Below are 12,247 nucleotides of genomic sequence, written 5' to 3'. Positions count from 1 at the left end.
CGAGCCTACTTAAATTTTAAAATATAAAAAAGTCCGTTTTTTTTTTTGTTTAAACACTACTTTTCTTGTATCTAGTCCAGTATTACAATTCTAAGGTAGAAACCTCCAGCTCTGATGTTGTGCCATGTTTGTGTGTGATGTATCTAAACGTATAGTCTGTCATCTTTCTCCATTAGACAAACACTTTTAACGAACTCAGTAGCTCACATGTAATTCTTTTGACATTGTCAGGCTTCCATCCTTTTTGAGAGGTTCTGAAGGTTTCTCAAAGCTCCATTTCCCCCTCCCCCCGCAGCTTCTGCCTTAGTATGTAGGAATCTTTGCTTTATCTCCCTTCTAAAAATATCTAAATTACTTTAGATAGTCCATAGTGTTATCTAAGTCCTGGTGTGTAGCTACATCAGTAACAAAATGGCAGTAATACTGTCCCATCAGGAAGGCTCTGGCATAGCTCAAGCTGAGGAAAGCAGCCAAATGCCTTCAGAGTTCTTTTTTGTTTCTTTGCTTTAACTTTTAGGTCTTTCATCTACTCATAAATCTCTCTCATTAAATGACAAGCTAGTTGGGAGTGATCCTAATCGCACTGCATTTAGCCGTATGGAGTGGAAATCCATCAACCTACCAGACTAACACGGCTACCCCTCTGATATAAAACTTCAGTTTCTTCAAGAGGAAAGGAATGTGCGTCACTCTGCAGGTCAACAAAAACTAGCACTCCGTTAAGGGTCTTAGGCCCACATTACCCTGAAGGGTGCTATGTTGCAATCCTCACTTATGTAAAGCTTCTGTTGCACTTCGTTTCAAACTTCTGGGAAGTATGAAAATGATCCTATCTTGGAGTATAATTTTATTCTTAGCGTAGTAGTGACGTACAAATAGTGACGATCACATGGTAACATTGTTTTTAGGGGAAATAAAGATCATAGATCAGATAAATTAATTGCTATAAAAGCAACATGCAGACATTGTACTGTGACCAGGGTTTTCATATTTGAAAGACCCTTTTATGAGTGCTGTATCGATCTTTGACAGGATTCAATCCGAGATGTCCACATCAAAGGAATAATGTACAGAGCAATTGAAGCAGATATTGGTAAGTAGTAGTGAGATTACATGTAGGGATTACTCTTGTCTCCATCATTTTTATTGTTTCTTTCTCACTTTCTTATAATACTTACCGTATATTCCGGCGTATAAGACGACTTTCTATATTTAAAAAAAAAAAAAATAGGGGGTCGTCTTATACGCCGGGTATAAACAGCGGGCAGCTGGGATTTAAAAGGCTCTGGGCTCCCCGCCGCAGCGGGCAGCCCAGAGCCCTCTGATTCCCTGCCGCGGCTGGGATTTAAAAGGCTCTGGGCTCCCCGCTGCAGCGGGCAGCTCAGAGCCCTCTGACTCCCGGCCGTGGCTGGGATTTAAAAGGCTCTGGGCTCCCCGCCGCAGCGGGCAGCCCAGAGCCCTCTGATTCCCTGACGCGGCTGGGATTTAAAAGGCTCTGGGCTCCCCGCTGCAGCGGGCAGCCCAGAGCCCTCTGACTCCCCGCTGCGGCTGGGATTTAAAAGGCTCTGGGCTCCCCCCCTCGGAAGGGGGGGTCATCTTGTAGGGCGAATATAGGCCCAAAACCTATATTTTAACTATAAAATTAGGGGGTCGTCTTATACGCCCCGTCGCTCGATACGCCGGAAAATACGGTACTTACAAATCCTAGGTGGGGGGAGGATATTTTCAGCTTCACATGTCTCCCTTGGATTGTCTTCGTTAAATATGAGCTGCAGTTATCAAAAGTGCTACTTTCACTAGAAAATGATCCAGAAAAGTATTCTCTTTACATTGATGTTCAACATGATATTAAAATTAATATTTTTCCTAGAGAAGTACATCTGCTATGCTGAGCAGACCCGTGCAGTGTTACGAAAGCTGGCTGATCATGGCAAGAAGATATTTCTCATCACAAACAGTCCCAGTAGCTTTGTGTAAGTTTATTGCCATTTATTGCTTATCTATACTTCCAAAACTTTAAAATCAAGGTAGTTTATTGTTTTGTCAATGTAAGCTCACCGCTGCCCTATTTCATTGGTAATGCTGTTGCCCTTTCTGTAGTGACAAAGGTATGAAGTTCATCGTTGGAAGGGACTGGAGGGATCTCTTTGATGTAGTCATTGTACAGGCTGACAAGCCAAACTTCTTCAATGATAAGAGAAGGTGGGTTTCTTGCTAATCTAGCATGGCTCAAGGGATTCACGCTGTGTAAGGTTATGTAACACGTTTTGAAACATTTTAAATTATCTGTATGTAATATAAAAAGAGCTCACAGGGGCAGGCAAACTTTTTGCCTGAGGGCCACATCGGGTTTCGGAAATGGTATGGAGGGCTGGTTAGGGGAGGGGGTTGTGTCCTGCCCCCCAATCTACCTCCCCTCCCCCGGACTACTGCCCTATCCAACCTGCCCTGTTTCCTGACGGTCCCCCGGGACCCTGCCCCGCTCCCTGTCCCCTGACTCCCCCATCCAACCCCTCATCTCATTCCTGATTGGGGCTCCCCCCACCCCCAGGATCCCTGCCCCAGCCAACCACCCCTTCTCCCTGTCCCCTGACTTCCGCAGGAACCCCTGCCCCTGACTGCCCCGCCCGCCGCCCCATCTGACCCCTGCCCCCATTCAATCCCCCTGTTCCCTGCCTTCTGTCCTGTCCTGACCCCTATCCATACCCCCAACTCCTGACCACCACCCTGAACTCCCCTGCCCTCTATCCAACCCCCCTGCTCCCTACCCCCTTACTGCGCTGCCTGGAGCACCATTGGCTGGCGGCACTACAGCTCTGCCGCCCGGCTGGAGCTGGGCCACGGCGCTGCCACCGCACAGCTCATAGCACCGGGTCAGGCCGGGCTCTGCAGCTGCACTTCCCTAGGAGCTCACAGCCCTGCTGCCCAGAGCATTGCGCCAGCTGCGGGAGAGGGGGAACAGCGGGGGAGGGGCCAGGGGCTAGCCTCCCAGGGCAGGAGCTGAGGGGCTGGGCAGGAGCGTCCCGCGGGCCGTAGTTTGCCCACCTCTGGCCTAGGGAGTAGTGAGTTCCAGTATCTACTGGGCTACTAGACTGAGTAAGGGCTGCAGAACTGTTCCATTAACACCCAATCTTGCAGTGTGTTTGAGTGCTCTCGCTTTCCAAGTCGAAATGGCTCAGCACTTTCCAGGATCAGGCCTTGAGTTTGGAGACATTCGTACTGATCTCTCTTGCATTAGGTAAGAGGCATTAAATAGCAGACTGATTTGGCTGGAGTCCCTGGACAGCCTCTTACTGAAGTAAACAATTTAGAACAGGGGCGGGCAAACTTTTTGGCCTGAAGGCCACATCGGGTCTGTATGGAGGCCCGGTTAGGGGAGGCTTGCCCCATCCACCCCTCCCTGATTGCCCCCCGCTGCTCCATCCAATTCCCCCTCTCCTTCCTGACTGCCTCCCCGGCACCCCGCCCCCATTCAACCCCCCTGTTCCCTGCCTTCTGACCGCCCTGACCCCTATCCGCCCCACCCCCACAAAAAAGCTCCCCTGCCCTCTGTCCAACCCCCTCTGCTCCCTGCCCCCTTACCGTGCTGCCTGGAGCACCGGTGGCTGGCAGTGCTACAGCCTCGCCGCCAGGACAGGCAGCCACGCCGCGCGGCTGGAGCCAGCCACGCTACAGTGCAGCACAGAGCACCGGGTCAGGCCACGGCTCTGCAGTTGCACTGCCCGGCAAGAGCTCACAGCCCTGCTGCCCAGAGCATTGCGTTAGCGGCGCAGTGAGCTGAGGCTGCGGGGCAAGGGAGACAGCAGGGGAGGGGCCGGGGGCTAGCCTCCCGGGCCAGGAGCTCAGGGGCCGGGCAGGAGGGTCCTGTGGGCTGGATGTAGCCCACGGGCTGTAGTTTGCCCACCTCTGATTTAGAATGTGCATTTATATGCAGATGTACCTGCTTGTTTTTTAAAAAGACTATTTCCTTTATACTTCTGTATAGTTTGGAGGGATTTTCTACCCTTGCTGTGATGGTTTTTTAAGTATTCTCTTCCTCTTAATAAAAAATAAAATAGTACGCTCGTAAAGAAACTAGTTCTAGGTATTTGCTTTGCTTTGTATGTATAAAACAAGGTATCTTGCCCATCCTTCATTCTTAATTTTTATTCTCTTCCCACGTCTTCCTGGTTTACCAGTAGCATAGTGCCGTCTGTCTGAGCAGGCAGGCTGCTTTTGTGCCTTAACTCTGGATGCTTATAAATTTTAGGTGAAAGCAAACAAGAGTTAATGTTTTACTGAGCAACTTTTCTTAAACTTTGATATACCGAAGTCAATATAGTATAAAATACATTGACTGCACCAGGTTAAAGCGGAAGTTTGGAGACCTGTTTTTGGTTTTGAGAGAGTTTGGTGCATAATGAGCACATTCTCCTATTTTTATTTTTTTTAAATTGGGTGTTATTCGTATTCTCTTTCCCCCGCCCCAACTTTAAAAAGTGGCAGCCGTGCTGTGATAGTGTGACAATTCTATACAATTCTGTTGTTTTTAGACCTTTTCGGAAGGTGAATGAAAGGGGAGTGTTGCTTTGGGACAAAATTCATAAATTGCAGAAAGGCCAGATTTACAAACAGGTACATTTCCAATATATCCTTCCATTACATATCTAGTTCCTATAATATTCTTTTTCTGTAGCCTTCATAATGGTTTTTTTAAATTAATTTAATGTACTGAAGGTAATTATATTGATAACTGAATAAGTTTTAAAAACATCCATTATTGGAGTTCTAGACTTTCAGCATACAGTATCATGTTCATTTAAGTGTGATTAAATCTTATCTTGCAACAAAAATGGCATGTATAATTTAAGAGCTATAGAATTTAATGAAATTGAGAGTAAGACTCTTTAATATTCTCATACTGGAGTAATATATTTCTAGATTTGTTTGTTTTTAAACTTGTCAGATTTTCCTCAGTGTTCAAAAACATGAAAGTTGGATGTTACTTTAGTACACACACATCCTGCTGTTTTGTTTCTTCAGGGAAACTTATATGAATTTCTGAAGCTTACTGGCTGGAGGGGTTCCAAAGTCCTGTATTTTGGTGATCACATTTATAGTGATCTGGCAGTAAGTAACTTGTTTTTTTTCTTTATAGTGTTCCATGGAGGCTAAAGCCTTTTTTCCAGATTTGGAAAAAAAAGGGATTCAATATTATAAACCCTCAATTGATATTTCTAAATATTACATTTTAAAACAGCTAGGCTTGTAGAAGTTAACAAAAGCAAACCACATTATTGTAATAACAATTTAGAAATTTAAAAATCATTTCCTGAAAAGGATGATCATCGTCATCCCCCCAGCTGCCTTGTGTCTTTTAACTGGTCTACAATTTAAGAACAGCCATATAAGCCTGCACACTTGAGACCGGCACTGTTTGTACCATGTGTAACAGAGAATTTAATGCAGATATCCTGAAGTGCAGGATATTGCTGGTTTGGATGACCTTTACCACCAACTGTAATAAGGGAAGAATGAACTTCTATTTTGAACTTCTCTATTAACAACATCTAGTTTTATGTTACACTATCGATTACAGCCAGAAAGTGTCTACTTTTTCCTCCTGTCATGCTACACAAGTGAAATAATGTACTAACTGATAGCTCTATATTAGACACCACTGCTTCAGCATTTTAATTATCTTTAATTATTGTTGCCTCATGCGGCTTCCCTTACATCAGTGGTTCTCAATCTCTTCTATTTCGTGATGCCATGTTACAAAAAAAGCTTCAGGACTCCCCATCCTGTCTTGCCATAAGGGCCCTGGTTCAGCAAAATACTTAAGCGCACACAAATATTTTGCAGATTGAGGGCCCAAGAAAGAAAAGGACAGTGACGTTCCACTCAGGCAGTGGAGAAAGGAGCTGGAGCAGGGAACTGCAACCAGTTCCCTGAGCTCCCATCAGCCCTGGGAGGAGTTTGAGTAGCTGGGGGCTTGTAACTGCCCTTATGCCACTGGAGGCTTGGTTTAGTGGAGCACTGCCCTCCATGTTCTGATGCGCCTCCTTCTCCCCTTATGCCTCCTTCAGTCTTATGCCTGCAGAGTTTTCTTGTGCCAGGGGAATTTCCTATTGGCCAGAATCCATTCACTTTGTGTCACCTGGATCTGCTCCCTAACTTTAGAAAAGTGGGATTTGAAGCTTTAAATTAAACCTTTTTGCAATTTGGCACAGTTGAACCACTGTGTTTTTGTTTTTGCTTACACGTAAGAAGTAATTTACAGTAATTAACATCCCTTTGGGCTAAAGAATAGCAAAGAAGTAAATCTCAATTCTCTTAAGGCTTATACTTTTTGAAATTCTTATTGGTAAATAGGATTTGACCCTGAAGCATGGCTGGCGCACAGGTGCAATTATTCCAGAGTTACGATCAGAGATTAAAATCATGAACACAGAGCAGTACATTCAAACCATGACTTGGCTACAAACCCTGACTGGATTATTGGAACATATGCAGGTTTGTTGGTTGTGTGTGTGTGGCTTTTGTGTGTCTGTTTTTATTTTATTTTATTTTATTTTTTTTATTATTAAATAGCTTTTATTTAATAGAGGGAATTCAGCCAACTCTTTAAGGGTTTGAATTAATGGCCTTACAAGTGTTTTCAGTCTGACTTTAATTTTGTTATGTTTAAGCTTTCAAATCTGATTGTAGGTACAATCATTCTTGCAATTGCAGTATATTTGATAAGCCAGTTTACTTACAAACTCTCGCACCTGCACTGAAACAAAAAGGAAATATTTTTGTTTAATCAGCAAAAACACTTTTTCGATATTGTTGGTAACAGAAAGCACACTAAACCTGTACTAGGGCCATCATCTTGATTTGGCGAGTAGGGAATAATGCAGATTTCTCCCTGTCCCTTCTGTTTATAATGATCACACTTGTTTCGTGACCCTTCAGATTTTTTTCAGTGCACATAGGCGCTGCACCAGCATTACCTTTTTAAGCAGCAGCATTTCCTTGTTCCAGCAACAAATGAGTCTTTTCCCCTTTATTGAACTCTTATTCTGCAAGCGTATGTTTAGTTACTTGTTGACCACATTTATATTTCAGATTTACCAAGATCCAGATTCACAAATGATTTTACAGGAATGGAAAAAGGAAAGAAAAGAAATGAGGTAAGAAATGAACATTCAAATACTTGTTGCAATCAAAGTGTTGTTTTGTTTGGATTTCCCCAGTTTTTTCCAGAAATCTAGATCCTCTATACTGCCTGTTGATATGTATAGGGACAAGCATTTATATCTGTCTTCTGTGTGCTTCTTATACAGCTTCTGTCCCCCTCTGCACCCGTGAATTCCTTCCCCATGTGCCCCTGCAGAACTCTGTTCTCTTCTTCCCGATCCACAACACATATATTTTTGTCCCATATGAATGGCCTGAATTACCCTGTTGTTCCTCCCATCCTGCACAGCCCTGGTCCACCATCCCCAAATTCTGTATGTCCTCGTTCCCCTGTCCTTCCTACATTCAGCTGCTACCCATTGATAACAGTTCCATAAGGAAATCTTTGCATAACTCAAACCCATACTTCTCAATAAGGAGAATAACCTTATGTTTTTAAATTAAACTTCAAGAGACCTAACGTCTGAGATGTCAGATTCTGTACATGAGAAGTTGAGGTTTGTGGAGACTCTTGCTGGTTAGTTAGGGAACTTCCAAAAAAATAGTGGGAAAGGGAAGGGGAAAGCCTTTGGAACCAGTTAATGCCGCTCCTTAACTCCCTCTTCCAGTCCTGTTTCCAAAAAGACTGCTGTTGAATCTCTTCCAGTTGGAAGAATGGTATCTGGGCAAGACTGGCTAGGATGCAGGAGCTCAAGAGTGGGAGTTTAAGGCTATGTCTATACTGCGTACCTTACAGCGGCACAGCTGTGATGCTGTAAGGTCTCCCGGGTAGCCGCTTGTTGCTGGCAGGAGAGAGCTCTCCTGCTGGCAAAATAAAGTCACTCCCAACGAGCAGCGGTGGCTTTGTCAGCAGGTGAGCATCTCCCACCAACAGAGCGCTGTCCGCACTGGTGTTTTCGTCAGTAAAACTTTTGTCAGGGAAGGGTGAGTTGTTGTGGTTTTTTTTTCCCCACACACCCCTGAGCGACACAAGTTTTACTGACAAAAGTGCAGTGTAGCCTTTGTGTGAGAAATGAAAATCTTTAAGACAAGGACAAAGTTCTCTTCTGCGTTTCCTCCCCAGCCCTTCAAAATAAAAATTGGAAACGCTGAGAATCCAATCTTATGCCATTGGTTTCAGTGGGTGCAAGATCAAGGTCGGTCTTAATAATCACACTAAAGATATCTACTAAATTACCTATTGTCACATGAAATGCCTTTCAAAGCAAGGTTAAGTGGCTTTGAGTGACAGCACTAAGAGAAAAGTATAAATAACTCCTTACGTTACAAGTTCTGTTCATTTCAGATATTGGGTTATAGAAATTGATTAAAAAGTGTCTTTTTTTTTTTTTAATTTCCCCCCTCATCCTCTGTCTCTCTTTAAATGTTCTCTCTCTGGTGACAGGGAAATGACCAGAAACTTCTTCAACTCGCAATTTGGGGGCTTATTCAGGACTGACCAGAATCCAACCTATTTCTTAAGGCGTTTATCTCGATTTGCTGATATTTACATGGCATCGCTGAGCTGTCTCTTGAACTATGATCCCAATTACACATTTTATCCAAGGAGGACTCCTTTGCAGCATGAACTCCCTACCTGGTCAGACCAACTGTGCAGTGGTACATTCAGAATACCCTTCCTGCAAGAGATGGCTCAGATCAAATGAGCTTTAGGTTTGTACCTGGGTTATTTTATAGCACCCCAAATGGATGAATATACCCATCAGTAACTTCCAGAATGTAGATTTATTTTTTTTAATCATCTAGTACATTTATGTATCTTGATCCTGTTACTGGACTTATCTGTCCTGGTATAGCAAGAATTCATATATAACTTATCTCCCCTCTCCTGTATTACTCCTGGGGGAATTCTGTGCCAAAAAATTAAAAGTTCTGCTCACAGTATAATCACACCAGTTTCCATCATTTTGGTAATTTATTTCAAAATACCTGTCAGCAAGTATGTCTATAACAATACAGACACCAAAAAAGACTCAGGAAATGTTTTTTGACAAATAGATCCCTTACTAGGCATATTAATACAGAACTCTGAGTAATAACAGTTCAGTATTGTAGTTTAAATGAATTTCCCGCACCCCTCCGAAGCAGTGCAAAGGCTTGGGGGAGTCAGGGGTACAGAGGAGCTGAGGAAGAGAGAAGTAATTGCAGGGAAGGAGCCTGGGAATGACCCTGGAGGTTGTGGGTGTGGGTGGAAGAAGTAAGGAACATTTTTTGGGGGGGTGGGGAGAAAGGGAAGGATTAAGGAGTGGAGAGCCTCCCCCATGCAGACTCTGGCTGACCCCTAGCCTCTCCCATTCAGTCAGACACATCTGCCCCTGTCCCCATGTGGTCCTGTACCCCCTCCCCCCATGCCCATGTGGTCATGCATCCCCACTCCCATTCAGTCCCTAGTTCAATGCTGTCACCTCACTAGCTCCTGTGCCCCTGCTCCAGTCTGTCCCGAGCACCAGCCCTTCTGAACCCCAGTTTACTCCTCAGCAGCCCTGTGTGTCCCGCTCTGTCCATCTCTGCCATGTTGTGTGCCTCCTCACCTGGCCCCACAGGCAGGGCACCATGAGAAGGGCACTCACCTGTCCCCATCCCACTCTGCAGCTGCTCTGGCCCCTGAGCTGACTCCCCTCTGTTCTGGTGCCACAGCAGCCCCTGGCGGGCAAAAAGTGTAATTGCAGTGCCTCTCTGGCAGAATCTATTTTCTGTGGGGATGGGGGAAAGAAATCTGCAGTGGACATGAATTCTGCAGGTGGCAGTGGTGCAGAATTCCCCCAGGAGTATCTATGTATAAATCCTCTTAAAAATAATGAAACTTATGCTTGCACATGGGGGGGTGGGGGATATACCCCCAAAACAGAATTGGCTGGAAGGGAATATTTGTTTTTTTTCATATTGAAACTTGTATCTGCAGCCTTGTGGTTCACAAAGACACAAAAAATATATAGCCAGTCTCTTCTGGTGCTGGTCTGATGGACCTCTACCCAGTGACTCCGATGTATCTTGACATGACTGAAAATCTTAAGTTCTATTGGGAGTTCAGAGAGAAACACAATTATCAAACAGTTTACAGTGAGGTGGAGAGGGAGTAATGTAAGTATAGTCACTTTCTGTGCTGGATACTTGAGTTACAATAGATCTTTAAACCTGTAGTTTTACAGAGACTCATTAATGGGCTGCTTTTTCTATCTGCACATGCATTTTACATTGGTGTCATATAATAACGTGTGTTCTATATGTGATAAATATGTTGTCCCTGGGCGTAGGCCTAAATTTTCAAATATGACTAGTGACTTTGCGTGCCCAACTTTGGACCTCTTAAATGGCTTAATTTTCAGAAAGTGCTGAACAGTTGCCCTTTTGATGGTATCTCAAAGTAGGCACCTTTTGAATATTTAGGTCCTAGTTATCAGGGAAATACTATGAATGAATGTTCAAATAAAATGCAGCCTCCCCCCCCCCCCAACATTGAACAGTGTCTTATTATGACATATTCTGTGTTTCGGAATGTTAAGCCTTCATCACACGTTGATGTAGCCTTCTGTAATTTTTACTTTTACGTTTCAAAGTAAATGTGCAGTCTTGGTAAATGAGTTAGAAAAAAAACAAAGAGGAGGAAAAAGAAAAATGAAAAGTAAAATCATATCTGATCTTTTTGGTTTTAAACCCCCAAAACGGGGGAAGGAAGACTCATTAGATCACACAAAGTAATTGGGACTGTACAGACTAGCAAGGAGCTTTATTTACTTAAATTCCTGAAATTCTAGGTGTGGTGGGATCCCTGGGGTGCAGCCTGGGACTGTGGGATCACTGTGCCCCCTTAACTCTCTCCAGCCTGGGCTCTCTCTCTCAGTGCTTTGCTAGTGACAAGCAGCAAGCCCCACCAGGTGCTGTTATCACTCAGCACAACCGCATGGGAAGCCCGATGCCCAGCTAGATTGCATGAATGCTTCCAGAGCCACTCATGAATCACCCAGAGAAAGGCACCAGAGTCAAATCCCCATAGCTCCCAACCTTGTACCTCAGGAATATGCCATCTTGCACTGCTCAAGGTGAGCAGTGCACATTTATTAATTGGTTCATCACTTCATCAATGGAAAGTGGATATACACCAGCCTTTACAAACCTGAGCGGATTTACCAAGCACTTCAGGCAAACTCACTGGTAAAGATAAACAGTTAAACCGATTTGTTGACTGAAAAAAAATAGATTATGAGTGATAGGCAAAAAGTCAGTTACCAAAAGAAAAGAAAATATAAGCACGCATTCTAAACTCTTGACCCTACTAGACTGGGCAACATCTACATTAAGCAGTTTTTCTCACCCCACTGGATAGTGCAGTCCTTAATACACCGGTTTGTCCCTTGAACCTGGGCTGGAGTCTTCGGTCTTCTTCTGAGTGTCTTTGTTGCTTGCAGCATAGGTGGGGGCAGGAGAAAGGCCCAGCATGTGGCCACTATGTTCTGTTTTATATGCTCAGTCCCATGTGCTTGGGGAGCACAAGTCCGGGCATGTCTGGTGGGCATTGCTGAGTCCCCAGGCAAGGTTGAGCAATTCCCCTGATGTGACCTTATGCAGGTGAATCATTGCATTGTAGCTTCCTTGCTGGACAATGGTTGTTTGACACCACTTGGGCGTTGGTTACTTTCCTTGGCATTGTTTCTGGAGAGCAAGTACCTGGGCGCTTCCCAAACCCACAGCATATTTTAGTGACAACCATACAACACAATTCTCATAACTTCATATGCATTATTGATATACATATTTTGATAGAACAGTGACTTTCAGTGGATCATAACCTTTCCCTGATACCTCACACAGCCTGCTTTATGTACAATATCACAATTATATATAAGTGAGGAATATGGAGGTTACAGGGTGCTCCTCCAAGATATAGAATGTCACACTAGGTAATAGATGAGCAGATAATTTCGCACTGTTTAGTTCCCAGAGTTTAAGAGTGAACTGAAGCTTATCTGAATTTCGCACAAAGGAAGCGCCTGCTGAAGCATGTTTCATCAAATAAGCAGTGGCACTTCAATAAACCACTACAGAAGTTTCTAAGCAGGGTTTTTCCCTCTTCTGTGACCAAAGA

The 12,247-nt window shown here is 44.1% G+C and overlaps 1 protein-coding gene across 1 annotated transcript in view; it reads left to right on the top strand.

Moving 5' to 3' along the window:
- Positions 1 to 9,054, top strand: part of NT5DC3 (5'-nucleotidase domain containing 3) — a 34,551-nt gene extending 25,497 nt beyond the window's left edge. The window contains exons 7-14 of the mRNA XM_039484206.1: positions 1,033 to 1,093; positions 1,871 to 1,973; positions 2,101 to 2,202; positions 4,533 to 4,614; positions 5,023 to 5,109; positions 6,355 to 6,495; positions 7,093 to 7,157; positions 8,549 to 9,054. Of these exons, the coding sequence (XP_039340140.1) occupies positions 1,033 to 1,093; positions 1,871 to 1,973; positions 2,101 to 2,202; positions 4,533 to 4,614; positions 5,023 to 5,109; positions 6,355 to 6,495; positions 7,093 to 7,157; positions 8,549 to 8,810 (903 nt within the window). The 3' untranslated portion in view covers positions 8,811 to 9,054. The remainder of the gene's footprint in view (positions 1 to 1,032; positions 1,094 to 1,870; positions 1,974 to 2,100; positions 2,203 to 4,532; positions 4,615 to 5,022; positions 5,110 to 6,354; positions 6,496 to 7,092; positions 7,158 to 8,548) is intronic.
- Positions 9,055 to 12,247: the final 3,193 nt, after the last annotated feature.

The sequence above is a fragment of the Mauremys reevesii genome, linkage group 1, assembly GCF_016161935.1.
Source record: "Mauremys reevesii isolate NIE-2019 linkage group 1, ASM1616193v1, whole genome shotgun sequence".
NCBI classification, from domain to species: domain Eukaryota; kingdom Metazoa; phylum Chordata; order Testudines; family Geoemydidae; genus Mauremys; species Mauremys reevesii.
This window is presented reverse-complemented; position numbering and strand designations above follow the sequence as displayed.